A 15212-nucleotide genomic window follows, 5' to 3' on the forward strand; every position below is an offset into this window, starting at 1 on the left:
AAATTGCTCAGGACGGTCAGTTCATTCAGAGGCCGCGTTATTTTCATTTCGAGTTAGTTGTAGCCATATCTGTCCAGTTTCTTAACAACTCTACCATATGAAGTACGTATTTCATTCGAGTGAGCTGTATTCACATTAGTCATCCCGTTCCTTGTCGAAGCTGTTGCTTTGGACAACGACGACAGTTTCCATGGTGATGATGGTGGCGATGACATCCTTGGAGATTGTCTTTTAAGCTTATAAATGCATTTGACAACTCGTCGGTGAACGGAGTTTCTGCGACAATATGTGTGTTTCATTTGTTTTCAACAAGTGTTGTCTATTACGTTGATATGACAGTGGTTTTTTCCGGTTGTTACAATGTATGATCTCGTCCGGAGATTCTGTCTTTGATGTCACAACTGTAGACACCCATTCTTGTCTACCTTGATTCTGATTGAATCTCCTGACTTTAGAACTGGTATTATGGTAATGGTTTGTATTACGATTGTGGTATATTTTCGTGACAGTTTGTTTTAATTTGAGTTTCTCAACCATATTTGGCGCTTCTAAAGGTTGTAGCAAACATTTTGCACAAGTTGGTATTTTAGTGTTCAGACGCCGGTTCATTAGTAGTAGTTGGGCTGGTGAATAATTCCATCCGGCAATTGGTGTATTCCTATTTTCCAGTAGTGAAATATTCGGGTCATTTCCATCTTCACAGGCTTTTCTCAACATTCTCTTCACGGTTCCAATGGCCCACACTCTACTATGCAGTTTGACTTTGGATAATTTGGACTTTATGATGTATGTTGAAATTTCCATTCATTTGCAAACTGCTTGAATTTGTGACTAGAATATTGTGGACCATCATCTGAGCATATGACTTCGAATTCAGAAAAACGTGACGAGTTGTGTGATAATTTCAGTGCTTACAGTACTGTTTGATAGCACTGCCAATTCTACTCACTTTGAGTAACAGTCAATTACTATTAGATAGTCTTTGTTTCCAAGGGTGAACAAGTCAGTTCCAATCTTTTCTAAAGGTCAGCTAGGTATTTCATGAGGAATGAGTGGTTCCTTAGTACTGTTACTGCATTAGTATTTCTGACAAGTCCCACACTTAGATACTGCATTAGTATTTCTGACAAGTCCCACACTTAGATGTAATATCCGTTAGGGCTGATGAGTCATGACATTCGATTCGTGGCCAAAATATGATTTCTTTTGCACGCATCTTCGTTTTCTCTATTCCTAGATGACATTCATGCAACTTTTTTCAGCATCATATTCTGATACTATCAGTTTGTATCCTCTAAACAGCAAGTCGTCTGCTTCGTGGATTTCTTCTCTATAATTCCAATACATAACTGTTAACAAAGCGCACAGGTACATCTCTTCTTCGCTGTGACCAGCCGTTACGAATGTCTGCAATTCCTTATTTTGTAGAGTAGCTTCTTTCATTTCATTTCGCTTCTCCTCTGATATTGGTAGATTTGATAGCAGCATGTGTACTTGTGCTTCAATCTGTGTAATCGATATCATCTGCAATGCTGCCAGTAAGGTTTGCTCTTGACAATTTGTCTGGTATGTACATTAATTTATCTGGCGTGTATCTAACTTTACAGTCGTACTTATGAAGTCGGAGTAGAAATCTAAACGTTCTAGGCGGTGCCTTGCTCAACGGTTTTTTGAATATTGCTTCTAATGGTTTGTGGTCAGTTTCAAAGTCAATTTCTTTACCATAGATATATTGATGAAATTTTTCACATCGGATGTCCTTCCCGTGTAAAAGTACGGCACCAAGTCCTGATATTGATGCATCAGCTGATATTGTCATTGGTTTACGTACATCATAGAACTGGAGTACTGGTTGACGAGTCAGTATTTCCTTTACTTCAACCAGGGTGTTATCTTGTGGTGGACCCCAATACCATTCAGTCACGTGTCATTTCTTAGCAGTACACGACGTGGTTCTGTGATCGACGATAAGTTAGGTATGTACTTTCCAAGATATGTTACCATACCCATTAGACGTTTGACATCATCTTTATTTCCAGGTGTTGTCAGTTTCATTATGGCCTCCACTTTAGACACAACTGTCTGCTTTTATACCATCTTTGGTAATTACGTCGCCAATATATGTTACTTCATCAATCTTGATCTTAGTTTATTTGTCTGTTCAACTTTACACCTTTTTCTCTTGCTCAGTCCATTGGATTTTTTTCTGAGTTGGTTGTCATGGTTACTATTTTTCGTGTTGTGAACCAATAGATCACTTTGGTACCAGACAGACCTTCAAACGCTTGTTTGAATGTTCTTTTGACTTTGATGACTTTAAACCAAACGGTAAGCGCAAGAACTTATATATACTAAGCGGAGAGTTGAATGTACAAAAGTTTGACGACTTCTCGTCCAATTTCACGTGCCAGTATCTATCTGTCTTTCGCATCTAGCTTGCTAAATGTTGTCGCACATAAGATACTAGTACTCGTTACTTCATCAGATGTACTACAGATGATACAATTTTATTGCTATTTGCATAAGAATGCATTGGAAATTGGCTTTCCAAGTTCACTCGATCATAAAAAGAGCCTAGCTCTGTCTGTCTGTCTGTCTGTCTCTCTGTCTGTCTGTCTCTCTCTCACCAGGTACAGGCTGGGGTCACAATTTTTTCGCAGCCCCTCCCCCTTCGCGCTCTCAAAAAATGTCACCCCCCCCCCCGAAAAGAACCCCTCTTTCAAGAACTTTCGTAGTCCCCCCTCCCGGTTGCATATATTTTAATGTGTAATTATACAATACCCCCCCCCCCCCCGCTCCACTTCAGAGATGTATAGTATGGTACACTACATTACACACTGTAAACTAACAGTGGAAATCAACTTCAACGTCCCGGCATACAAGACATACGGAGAGATTTCTTTACAAATAGATGTGAGCTTTGCGAAAAAGGTCTCGCATTGGGCTGTAACCTGTACTTGGAAATACTTAGCCAGCAGAATTTTCTCTTTCAATATTAATTCTGGGCAGAAACAGCCCCCCCCCCCCATGATAACTAGTGGGGAGAGTGTGCCCCCCTCCCACGGTAAGCACATTTTTGAAAATGAGGACATGTAGGAGGCCATTTAGTGGCATAAAATTTCAAACCATACATAAAACGTACATTTTATCGGAAGCCATAGGGTACTTGAAAATTGTTATACAACTGTATGGCTATATTACCTACACTTAAGTTTTACAGAGCTATATTGGCAGACACACACATTCGCCTGGCTATTGACTTGCCTCATAATTAAATATATGGTAGGTAAATGAAGTGTACAATTTTTGCAAAGTACAATGTAAACGACTGCTTCTGAGGTTTGAATGTTCAAAAAAGTCGAGAGAGAGAGACAGACAGACAAACACACACACACACACACACACACACACACACACAGATGCATACAGACAGAGGATGGCATACGTCGCGTACACAAATGCATTCGCATGGCTGTCACCCAACTCAATACTAAATATAGGTTGTAGAAGAAATTGCGACGAAAAGGTGAGAATTTTTTTATTTACACGGTAAACGACCGCTCCTGAAGTTTAATTTGGTTCAAATCATGAGCAAAGTATTTCAGACTATCGGAATGTTCATGCCCCCCCCCTTTAAACCCTCGTTTGTTTTCATGCCCCCCATTTCTCCCCAGGCCCCCTGCCGTAAATTCTGATCCCTGCCTTAGACACACACAGAGTACTAGTTTCATAAATAGAGGTTACATGGAAACCTATAGATGTTTACATTCCGGTATTTTAGTTACTTTTATCTCGAAGTCATTATGAAGTATAATTAATGATAGGGCGTTTTGTAGTCGTTGCATATATATCGTGAAAGAATTGTAGATATATCTTAGGGAGCCTTCAGTAAATACAAGGGGGAAATCAGGCTTGGGTTGTTGCGTAAAATGTTACCCTCCAGTGAATCAGTCGTGCCAAAAAGTGGCCCTCCCTCAACTTTCTTTCTCTAAAACATGACCCTCCCCTGTTAAAGTAGTTTAAAATGTGGGTTAAAATGCTGTCAGAAATGTAAAAGGACATGAGTCCCAAAATCATTGGTAGGATTTAATCCCACCGCTGTCACCAGTGTTGAAAGTTCTAAAGACATCAGCTATTTCCCACCGTCATATGCATGTGTGTGAAGGTATTGCATTAATAAATACCTGTGTTTGGATCTCGTTGTCTGATTTCAAGACGATTAGATTGACATACTCCCAACATTATGGGAACCGAGGTCATGATCTCCACAACATTATTCGTAGTATCTTATTACCCAGCTGTTCCCATTTTACACCTGTTAGACCCACTCCTCTCCTAATATTACAACTGACCATTAATTCATTACATTGGCTGTCAGCAGCAATTTCAATTCATACAGGCTTATATCACGGGTAACCTAACCCTAACCCTAACCCTAACCCTAACTGTAATCCTAACCCTAACCTGATTGGCACCAATGGGATTTGGAACTTATGGCAGCGATGGGATGACAAAAAAACTACACAAAATAATGCAGTTTGGCAATACAATGAGTCAAAGTAAAATGTGACCCCCATACCCATTTTCTAAAATATACCCCCCCCCCCCCCGAGCAGATTTGTAAAAAAGTTACACCCCCCAGCCCCCTCTTTGTAAATACAAATTTAAAGGCTCCCTTAAACCTGTACTGGCTGCAATTGGGATATTTTTCACCGAGAAGATAAGTTCACAAGAAATTTGTCAGTTAATAAGTACTCGTCAATACTACTTATCTGTGGGTGGTGTAGTGATAAATTTGAATCTGTCATCATCTTAATTAAAACTGTACTAGTTGTAACTGGAAATTCAGTTTTCGATCAGACAACCACAATATAGTTACTGAAAAAGCAATTTGTTTGATTTATGGTGTATACAACTACTAATTTAAAATCAGATTTATCCAGAGCTGATGCGATACCGTTCAGGGTATGTGTACAATCAGAATATTAAAGTTATTGTAAGCTTACCTAACAAAACATTAACATTAACAACAACAACAGCAACAACGACGACGACGACGACGACAACAACAACAACTATTACTACTACTACTCCTACTACTACTACTACTGCTGCTACTAGTTCTACTACTATTACAATAAAAACACAACAACAACAACAACAACAACAACAACACAAATAACGTCCCAGTTTCAGCTAGTGAGGTATTAATTCTTTTCCAATTAAGTGGTACATCATGTAGGATAGTTATAGTTAAGAATTTTGCATTCCGACGACAACAACAACTGGTTCCTAAATATCTTTGCTACTACATAATAATTATTATAGTTCTCGGCACAGTAATGGTCAAGGTATTTCAATAACAAAATGAAAAAAACAAACAAAACAAACAAGCAAACAAATCTATTTATTCATTTTTTTTTCAAAGTACGACGACAGAGTTGAACCATAAAATCTTGGTTTGCAATACAAATCAAATTTCACAACAAATGAGGGCTTGAGCTCTTGAAATTTAAGTTCAGAGAGCTCCAGAGTTGGTTTGACAATAAAATAAATTGGAACCGATTCCCTACCATATCTACTAAAGTAACATTATCATTCAATGAAGCAGAGAAGAGAAACAGTCCATATATCTGACGGCCACTACGAAAAGACAGACTGTGAATAAAACGATGCGTTTGTTGTCGTGACGTAATGCTGAATGACGACAGCTTGTGTGAAGCAGACTACAGCAGCGAACAGACGAGACAACAGTGTTTGTCGTGCAGCGCTGGACAATTTTATGTGTGTATCATAATACCTCGGCAGTGAATATGCATTAACTTATCAGTATGTTAATGTTCAGCTACATTCATAGAGTGCATGCCTGCCCGTACTCTGGAGTAATGGGTGTTACAGCCAAGTAACTTACTGGTATACAGTGGTAGATATTTTGTGGAGGATTTGCAGTGGCCGATGACGGAGGTAAGCTTATTCAACTGTTCAGCTCCATACAATACAATGAGATGACATACGTCACAGCCATCTATTAAAGGCCAGATAAAACAAAGTTATTTCCAAATTATTCTTACAGTCGGGCGTTTTATATTTATGAAGATATTGAAGATTAATGTACTCTGTCGACAATGGCGTCAAATGTGACGTCATCAAATGAGGATGGTTCACCACGTCAACCCACTCCGTTACCATGGAAAAAGGTTAGCAAATATCCGCTGTTATTTCATAAGCCCACATAATTTGCATAGTATATGTCGGTCGGTAATTTTAAAACACAGGTACAGGCCAGGTGAGGTAAAGCCTGAATATTTTTTTAGATTCACATTCACATTCTGTTGTTATTTACAATATATATTTTGAATATATAATTTCACCTTCTTTTTAATAAATGCTAATTCAACAATGTAAGTACTCGAATATGTTCACATTTCACTGTTGAAAGTGTCTATGATAAATACTCCAAACTGCCCAAACAATATCTCTCCTGACAACCATTATTTACCAATGTTAATTACTACTCACACAGGGCCTGAAAAATTAGATGTGTCATAGAGTGTGTAGTAGATAAGTACAAATCAAAGCCCATTTGTTACATTGCATACAAAAGAAGTGAGTATAAATGGTAGATGTGAACAATTATGGAAATCCACAATTAGGCCTAATAAAAAAAACTGTGGTTCCTGTTACACTCAATTTTAGAATAGGTGGGATATGTAGATTTTTTATTTTATTTTATTATATCTATTTTTCATATTTGAGTGTCTAGTTCAAGTTTTCAATTATTTTCCAAATGGTCTCTGTGTTGTTTATTCCTTCCTATCAGATGTACAGCCATTATAGATTGGTAAGAACAGTTTTAGACTGTCAGCTTTCGCATCCACTATTTCTCGTGAGACTTCACAATTTTTGCGATTTTATTATTTTTTTTCTCGAATACGTGAAAAAAGTTTAGGGTTGGCAGTGAAAAGCTACATTGTAGGTGGGGTCCGGTAACCACAAACAAACAATTATTTTTTTTTAGACCTTACAAAGCATAGAATGTACCCATCACCTAATCTCATTTTTTGTGCCAAATTTCATTGACCTCTGATGCAACGTATATATCAGCGGTTAGTTTCGGTTACCTAGGCTCTTGACATTCAGGGCTCAACGCCAGCTATGTATATATATATATATATATATATATATATATATATATATATATATATATATATATATATATATATATATATATATATATATATATATATATATATATATATATATATATATTGAAGCATAATTTTGAACATTCATATAAAACAGATTTAAATATAGGGCTAACTTTGAAACATTCTTATTATTACACACGGTGTTTCACTTGTTAGATTCTAATAACAATTGTTATACATATTATATTGCCCACTGAGTAACCTTTGACCTTTTCATCTTCAATGTATTTACATAAACATGACATCTCAACAAAAAATTAGTTTATAAACAAACGAGTTCTCAGTGGAAAATGGGATTAGGGGAGTGTTTGGGAAACTATGAAGGCTCCATATAAAGAATGTTGACTGTTTTTAGACTGTATATTCTTCTTTATAGTGTACATATTGAATGTCATTCAGATGATAAAGCCACTATTTACAAATTATTTTATGTATTTAATACTAATATTAGCAGTCCTTTGAATATTCTAACATCCATGTAGCTGTTAACCTCAGAAATTACACTTTCCATTATCAAAATTTGTATATATGTTGTACATGTAGATTTAATAATTGACTTTTAGTTATTTTGTTTATCCAGTAAGATAAGAAAAAAATGTATGCAAATATGTTTAGCAACAAGACCATTTTCATAGCAACAGTGTATATTGCAAAGACAATGACGGGTTGGGTAGGCAACTGGATAGTCATTCAGCAAATGAACACCTATAAAGTGTCTGTAAGCATTATAAAATATATATACAGTTGTGCTACAACGCCATTGGCGCTATTTTTAAAATTTGCAGTTGATAAGGAAACAAATTTAAGAAATAACTTGAAAATCACAGTCAACACTCAAGTTTCAAGTCACATTTGTTTATTTCTCTTTCTTATCTTTTACAGGTACTGGTGATTTGTTTGTTGCAGTTTACAAACTCCTTCAGTCTAACAGTTGTTTTCCCACTGCTGCCCTTTATGACACATGATTTCTTTCCATATCTGAATGTATCACAGTTAGGTAAGACCCACTGCTGCCCTTTATGATACATGATTTCTTTCCATATCTCAATATATCACAGTTAGGTAAGACCCACTGCTGCCCTTTATGATAAATGATTTCTTTCCATACCCAGTTAGTCCATCACATTTAGGTAAAACTCCTAGCATCATTGTCAATATGTACATATGATATACTGGTGCTGGACTATTAACTATAAAGTATAATGCCTAAATCCAAATACTAGAGTCAAACTAAATTGCATCTACATCATTAGTTTTATGCTGCTTTAAATATATCTATGAGTCAAAATGTTAAAATCACAATTATTTTACCTGATTTTTCATGTATGTTTGAGGAGGTTGCGTATATTATTCCTGGATATTTTTCTTTATTCAGCTGGAAAATACATGTGACTTAATTACCTGGGTTTTGTCACTAATCTAATAATTTGAAGTGACAAGGCCCTTATGTCACTTGTAATATTCTTGGCTGAACTGAGAAAAATATCAGAAGTAATATGTAATTGTTCATACAAATGAATATATTATTAGCAAATGACATTTACAACATGTATAGTTGTAGACTGGTGATAAAATTATTATTTGTTTTCTGTAGGTTTGTATACTGGGTTTCTTGGAGGTGCGTTTTCAGCTGGCAGTTTCTTTGGTAATATCATGGTAAGTATAACATCTTTTTCATTTGGTTTCATTTGCTAGTTGCTATGGCAATGTTATGTTTAAGCTGCTCCTGTAGCTGTAACAGTACTGCAATATTTTTTTGAAAATATTTTGTGAGGTGCAATAACTTTCTTGTAATATCGTGTCCGATAACAGTATTGCATCACCTGTAGAGATACATATTTTTGGTAACTGTACATGTAATATGATGTATACAAGATAAAGCAAATCAAATTGATTTTTGGGTCTACACCCAAATACCAGTGCCCCCAATGGCAATCATGATTTCAACCTATTTCTGTACTAACTGTACTTATAGATAATATCAACCATATGTCTAATTATTGGTATTTTAATAATTTTCAGTGAGTAGTTGTGGTTCTGTGATTGAACAAGTTTACTTTCATGTCTTATTCTTGGGACACAAGTTTATTACATAAGACACATTTCAATTCTAAACTAACAAAACTAACAGGATCCTTTGCCTAATCACATTGAAACATTATAGTATAAATATTCATTCTGTTATCCAGTGAGAACAGGCTTCTTCAGACATTATTACACATGGACTTGATGATTTCATTGGCGTAAACTGGCTTACTAAACTTTTTTACTGATTAGCAACAAGATTATTTGAATGTTTGTTTCTACATCCCCACTGTGCATTACGCCTCTATATTTCTTTATTTTGCATTTAAAGTTGTTTGAGCAGTGTTTGTAAAAAATGACGTCCAATGAAGAAAACTTCAAAGTAACCCTGTTTGTGCTGTATTTGAATGTAGTTATTTCCGAATCAATTTTTTCACCAGTGGGGTAGAGTTGCTGATACATATGGAAGAAGACCAGCACTGTTGTTTGGTCTTGTGGGAACTTTTTTCTGTGTTATGTTCTTTGGTTTTAGGTAAGTTTGAATTTATTAGTTTAAATCTCACCTACACAGTAAAGAGACTGTTTTTGCCTACTATAGTCTAGTTCCAATTTCAGAAAATGTCACTAGAAAATGATCATGTAGGAATTTTTTGGTAAAAGCCACTAATTTGATGGCGCTGAATCCATGAAAAAAATATGCCTTCCAAGCAAAATTTCAAAGATAACACGGATGGATAGGCTTTTAGATAAAATTCCAAAAAATGTTCACATGTGTGCCTAGCAACAAGGCAATGCCCATAGCTACTGTAACAGTGAAATAATGTGTTTTGCAAAGATAACAACAGGTATGGTTTGGCAAGTATAACTTTCCTATTATTTTTGTATTTCACTTTTTAATATCCAGAGTATCCAAATGATGGATTTCCATTTATTTTTAATAATATGGATGACAGTAAAGATGTTTTGATATAATTTTAATATTTTAATATTTAATATTTAATACTATACAAACTGTATTATTAGTTTGCAGAACAGATTGCTTAAAGCTTAGGCCAGGCAAAACCAAAATTTGTTTCCCTTAAATTATCTGACCCAACCTAGTTGTCCTTGCTAACCTGTTTATAGTTTGAGAAAATTATTTAGGACAATGGCATGAAAATTAGAAAGTTAATGAGGTAATACAAGAATAGAAATGTCGTGATCCGTACAAAATTAAAATCAAACCAGAAATATTAAATTTCAACTCTATGTATTTTGGAAAAGTATAAATTCATAACATATGTTAGTTTATCAATATGACTAAAAGTATTGTCAAATATGCATGTATATAATAGTGTGACATTTTCACTAAAAAAGAGGCAAAACAAATGTTATGGTTTCATCCAATAGTTACATGTACATGTATTGCTATTTGGATTCCTTAAGGCTGCGGTCAGAATGTATGGGGGGGGGAACCATGAAAAAAATTGAGGGTTCAAACTTCAATGGGGCGGGGGGTCATGCAAATTCTGATGGTCTGAAGGAGGGGGGGGGCAAAATATTTTACTCATGATTTGAACCAAATTAAACCTCAGGAACAGTCATTTGCTGAGTAAATTCATAGACAAGTGAACGAATATTAAAAAAATGTATGCAAATATACCTAGCAATATACCACGCCCATAGCAACAGCCAAATGATAGCGTATATCTGGGGGCTGTGAAAGTTCTGGGTTCAGGGAGGGGGGTGAAATTTTGTGACAGTGCAAAGGAGGTGTATGTGAAAATTTTTTTGACCAAAATAGTTTCTTCCCAGCCCCTCCTCCATACATTCTGACCCAACCTAATGTGCAAAATATACATTTTAAAGTAATATATGTCCTAGACTTACTCTCAAAGATTGATATTGTGTACAATAAAATTGACCTCAAAATAGTCTAATAATAACCATGCAACAGCTTTCTGTAAAAATAATATAAAGTATATGTATGGTTATTAATGTCCAATATGATAATGGATCGTAGCTGTACATGCTTGTAACCTGTGTTCAACAATATTAACTTATTCATAAAATAGAGTCTGTACCATTAATGTGAAATAGCTTGAGGAAATCAAGTAAATAGATGAAATGTTAAAAAAACTGAAATTGTACAATAATTTAGAATCATAAGCAGCAATTCAATTTGACCTACATGTATATCAGTATATGCATGTACTGTAGTAGAATATATATGCAGCCATGCAGCTCTACACATAATGTCACTAGTTGGTTTGAAAATTCAACCATCTGTTCAGAAACTGTAATAACATTTGTCATGCAGAGTAGAAGAACAGTACACACATAATAACAGTTAACACTATATGACATCACCATCATAGGGATGAAAGTAACAGCAATACATATTGATTTGGAATAATGTAAAGTAGGATTAGATAGCAGTATAATTTGTTGATATGCTTTTGACCATAGCATTCTTTCCAATCTTTTTATTAAAAAGCATGTAGTAGATAGTAGATCTGATTTTCAAACTGCTTGTAAGCAATCATGTGATAATTCCTTTAAAAACTAGTCATGGGTTGTAGTGGATATGTAACTAAACAAATCCCAACTCTCTATATTTTTTAAATGGTTAACACTGTAAAATTTATTCAGTGTGTATTGTAACACAGACAAAGGTATATTTATTTTCTCTGTTCTATGATTGTATGAATGAAAAATGAAATAGGGTCAAATTTTAATATTATATGATATGATATAATCATTTAACTTTAGTAATTGGAATGATAGGTGTCTTTCATTGAATATAATATCTATAATTAGGTACGTACGTACGTACGTACGTACGTACGTACAGTTATATTGTTTGCCACACATCTGGTAGGAATTCAATTTTTACCTTTCATAATGAAAGGTTATAGTATGGTGATGTTAGTCTAAGTGTCTCTGTCTGTCTGTCTGTCTGTCTGTCTGTCTGTCTGTCTGTATGTCATAGTTTTCTATACATGTGTGCCCTTTTTAGGGTATTGGCTAGAAATTAGTAGGTTTTAGTAAACAAACCATGGCCATGAATACCAATGAGGTATTTACATATCTAAAGATCTTCAGTAATCAACTTTAATGTAATTTTGTAACGAAATAACTCTCCCTACATTAATTGCTACTTCAGGGAAGACAACTGCCCAACTATATATATAATCATGAACAATTAACAAAAAATTTTGTGTCGTCGCACCACTTTAGGTAACGTTTCCTGACCACAAACAGCAACTTTCTTTTGTGTGGCCACCACGTCTATTTACCAAAAATATGCCAATAACTTATTAAAACAGTAAAAGCTAAATCGATAATATTTTCAGGACAGATGCACTTTGGTATCACAAATGTATGTACCAAGTTATAATGAATTTGAAGCATGAATTTTTGAGATATAGCCTAATTACCGAAAACCATTAATTACGTTAATTGCTCATTAATATTCATGGGATGTTTACCAAAACCTAATAAGTTCTTGCCATTACCCTACGGAACACATGTGTGGAATTTTGTATGAATTGAGCCAGCTGTTTTTGGAGAAAACGATGACACACAGAGACAGACAGACAGACACACAGAATCCCCCTGCCCTCCACTAAAGTATCTCCTTCCTTACGGAAGGAAAAAATGTTTGCCAATAGTTGCAGATTATTACCCAAATTTAACAATTTGACCTTGATCTGTATAGCAAAATGGCAGCCATATTTGTCAGAGAAAAGCACATTTTCCTTATTACCTCCAAAAGTGGAATACATACGGTATGGAGACCATTCTTTTCAAATTGAAGTCTCTACCCTCACATTATGAATGATGAGCTTTCTATTAAGAGAATGATCTTTGACCTTGACAAACATTTTGAAGGTGATATGACAGAAATTTTTCTTTCTACACTAACTCAGGAAGTTGAATACACAAAGACTAAATGTGCGCTTTTATTTTAATATGCACCTGACATTGACCTCCTTATTCAAGGTCAAATAGCAAATTGATAAATAAATTATGAAGTTTTGTATCGAGAGACACCATTCAAATTTGCTCAGTAATTCTGCCATAAAACCCACCAGTTGGGTCATGTTTGTCATGTGTCTAGGGCTGGTAGAGATTCAACTTTTTCAAACAATTTTGGTTGCTTGTTATAATTATTTCAATATACTTACAGCATATCATTCATCTGGGCAGTGTCATTTCGTTTTTTATGGGGTCTTCTGAATGGCATCATAGCTGTCACTAAAACCTACCTCAGTGAGATCTGTGATGACAGTAACATGGCTAAAGGCTTTTCACTACTTGGGACAGCAGCAGGTATCTCCAGACTACTAGTAAGTTGTATTGTACATCCTCTCTCTTTTCATTTAACATTAAGACTTTGTGTCTTTTAGCCCCCCCCCCCCCCCCCCCCCCCCGGAGGATGGGCTCCATCAGTGTGTGTGTGTGTGTGTGTGTGTGTGTGTGTGTGTGTGTGTGTTTTCATCCATAATATATCAATTGTCATTTCTCTGTGTAACATAATGTGCAATTTCATTCATTCTGTACACATAGGTGACATATCATGTGGTACATATTCATGTCACTTTGTTTCACAAAATATGCAAATTTGACTGAATGGCAGCTATATTTGGATTTCAAAATCAATAATTTCTATATAACTTAAAAACTGTAAGACATAGACTTCTTTCAAACGTCTACCCCTATATTATCAGACACAAGCTATCCTATGATACCTTGACCTTGACCTTCAGGGTCAATTGTCAAAATCCACCTAGTTTCTTGCATATCACATACAATCAGTGGTGTTCATAATTTTGTTTTCAATTTCTTTTAAATCATGTTTATCAATAATACAGGCAGGGAGATTCTTGATTAATTGTTATTCTTGGAGCTTATCTCAATGATTACTGAATGACAGCCATTTTGTAGCTAAAAATCAATATTTATTGCATAACTTAAGGCCCGGTTACACGATGCAACTCGACTAGCAACGCACCATGCAATTCGTCGCATGCGACGAATTGCATCGTGTACTCGCCTCATCGCAGGGTCTTGCGACGTTGCAAGGTGCGTCGCAAGGAAACCGACATGTCGGTTTCCTTGCGACGCGTCGCAAGTTGCTTCGTGAGTTGCACCGTGTAACCACTTCGTCGCGTCGCAAGCAATAACCTTTGACATATACCTACGTGTCAAATGACGTTCAATGTTATGGCTGTCATGTTTTTAGTATAAATATTCTATTTCAGCAAGTATTTTTTATATCATTTCGATTTATCACCACGATTACCACTTATAAATAGTATACAATGTCTATGAATGCTTGATTTCCGCTGAATACCATTTTATTTCCAACTTGAATGCAAGTAGCGACATCGGAAAGATCAGCATCGCCCTAAACGAACTTCGAATTGAATAGAGTTTTACTATCGATACCTCAACAAGTTTTCAGTCATTTTATTCGTAAATATTAGCAATTTCATAGCATTTTTGCCAAATTCCTGCCGCTAGAAGATTTGACCTCGATGACCTGTAACTTTGATATATTTACGCATGTGCAACAGTTAGCTCTTGCGACTCACCATGCAACTAGTTGCATCGTGTACGCGCTCCCGTCGCAGTTGCAAGCCTCGTCGCATGCGACGAATTGCTTCATGAGTTGCATCGTGTAACTGGGCCTTTAGAACTATACTACATAGAGACTTCATTCAAATGCCTAGCCCTAAATATTTAGGTGTGAGCTTTTTATTTAAACTTATTTGACCTTAACTCAACAAAGCCAGTTAATTGCTTGCATTCTTAATTGTGTTCATTTTAGTCACATAGAAGTAAACTACATTAGGCTGACTGTCTTCTATGAAGACTTGTTGTTACAAGGGCTAGCTGATAGACTAATAGATCACCTGCCTTGTTCTTCCAGTGGTCTCCATGTTGTAACTTCAGAAAATTATTTTGAACAATTTATTCTTATCATTAATGATA

General features: G+C 35.6%; 1 protein-coding gene across 1 annotated transcript in view; it reads left to right on the forward strand.

Annotated features, from left to right (window-relative positions):
- The first annotated feature begins 5742 nt into the window (after positions 1–5742).
- The window catches only part of LOC144435870 (uncharacterized), a 28593-nt gene continuing 19123 nt past the window's right edge, over positions 5743–15212 (forward strand). Inside the window, exons 1-6 of the mRNA XM_078124512.1 lie at positions 5743–5964; positions 6074–6197; positions 8091–8205; positions 8803–8864; positions 9674–9765; positions 13405–13564. Of these exons, the coding sequence (XP_077980638.1) occupies positions 6126–6197; positions 8091–8205; positions 8803–8864; positions 9674–9765; positions 13405–13564 (501 nt within the window). The 5' untranslated portion in view covers positions 5743–5964; positions 6074–6125. The remainder of the gene's footprint in view (positions 5965–6073; positions 6198–8090; positions 8206–8802; positions 8865–9673; positions 9766–13404; positions 13565–15212) is intronic.

The sequence above is a fragment of the Glandiceps talaboti genome, chromosome 1 (assembly GCF_964340395.1).
Source record: "Glandiceps talaboti chromosome 1, keGlaTala1.1, whole genome shotgun sequence".
Taxonomy (NCBI): domain Eukaryota; kingdom Metazoa; phylum Hemichordata; class Enteropneusta; family Spengelidae; genus Glandiceps; species Glandiceps talaboti.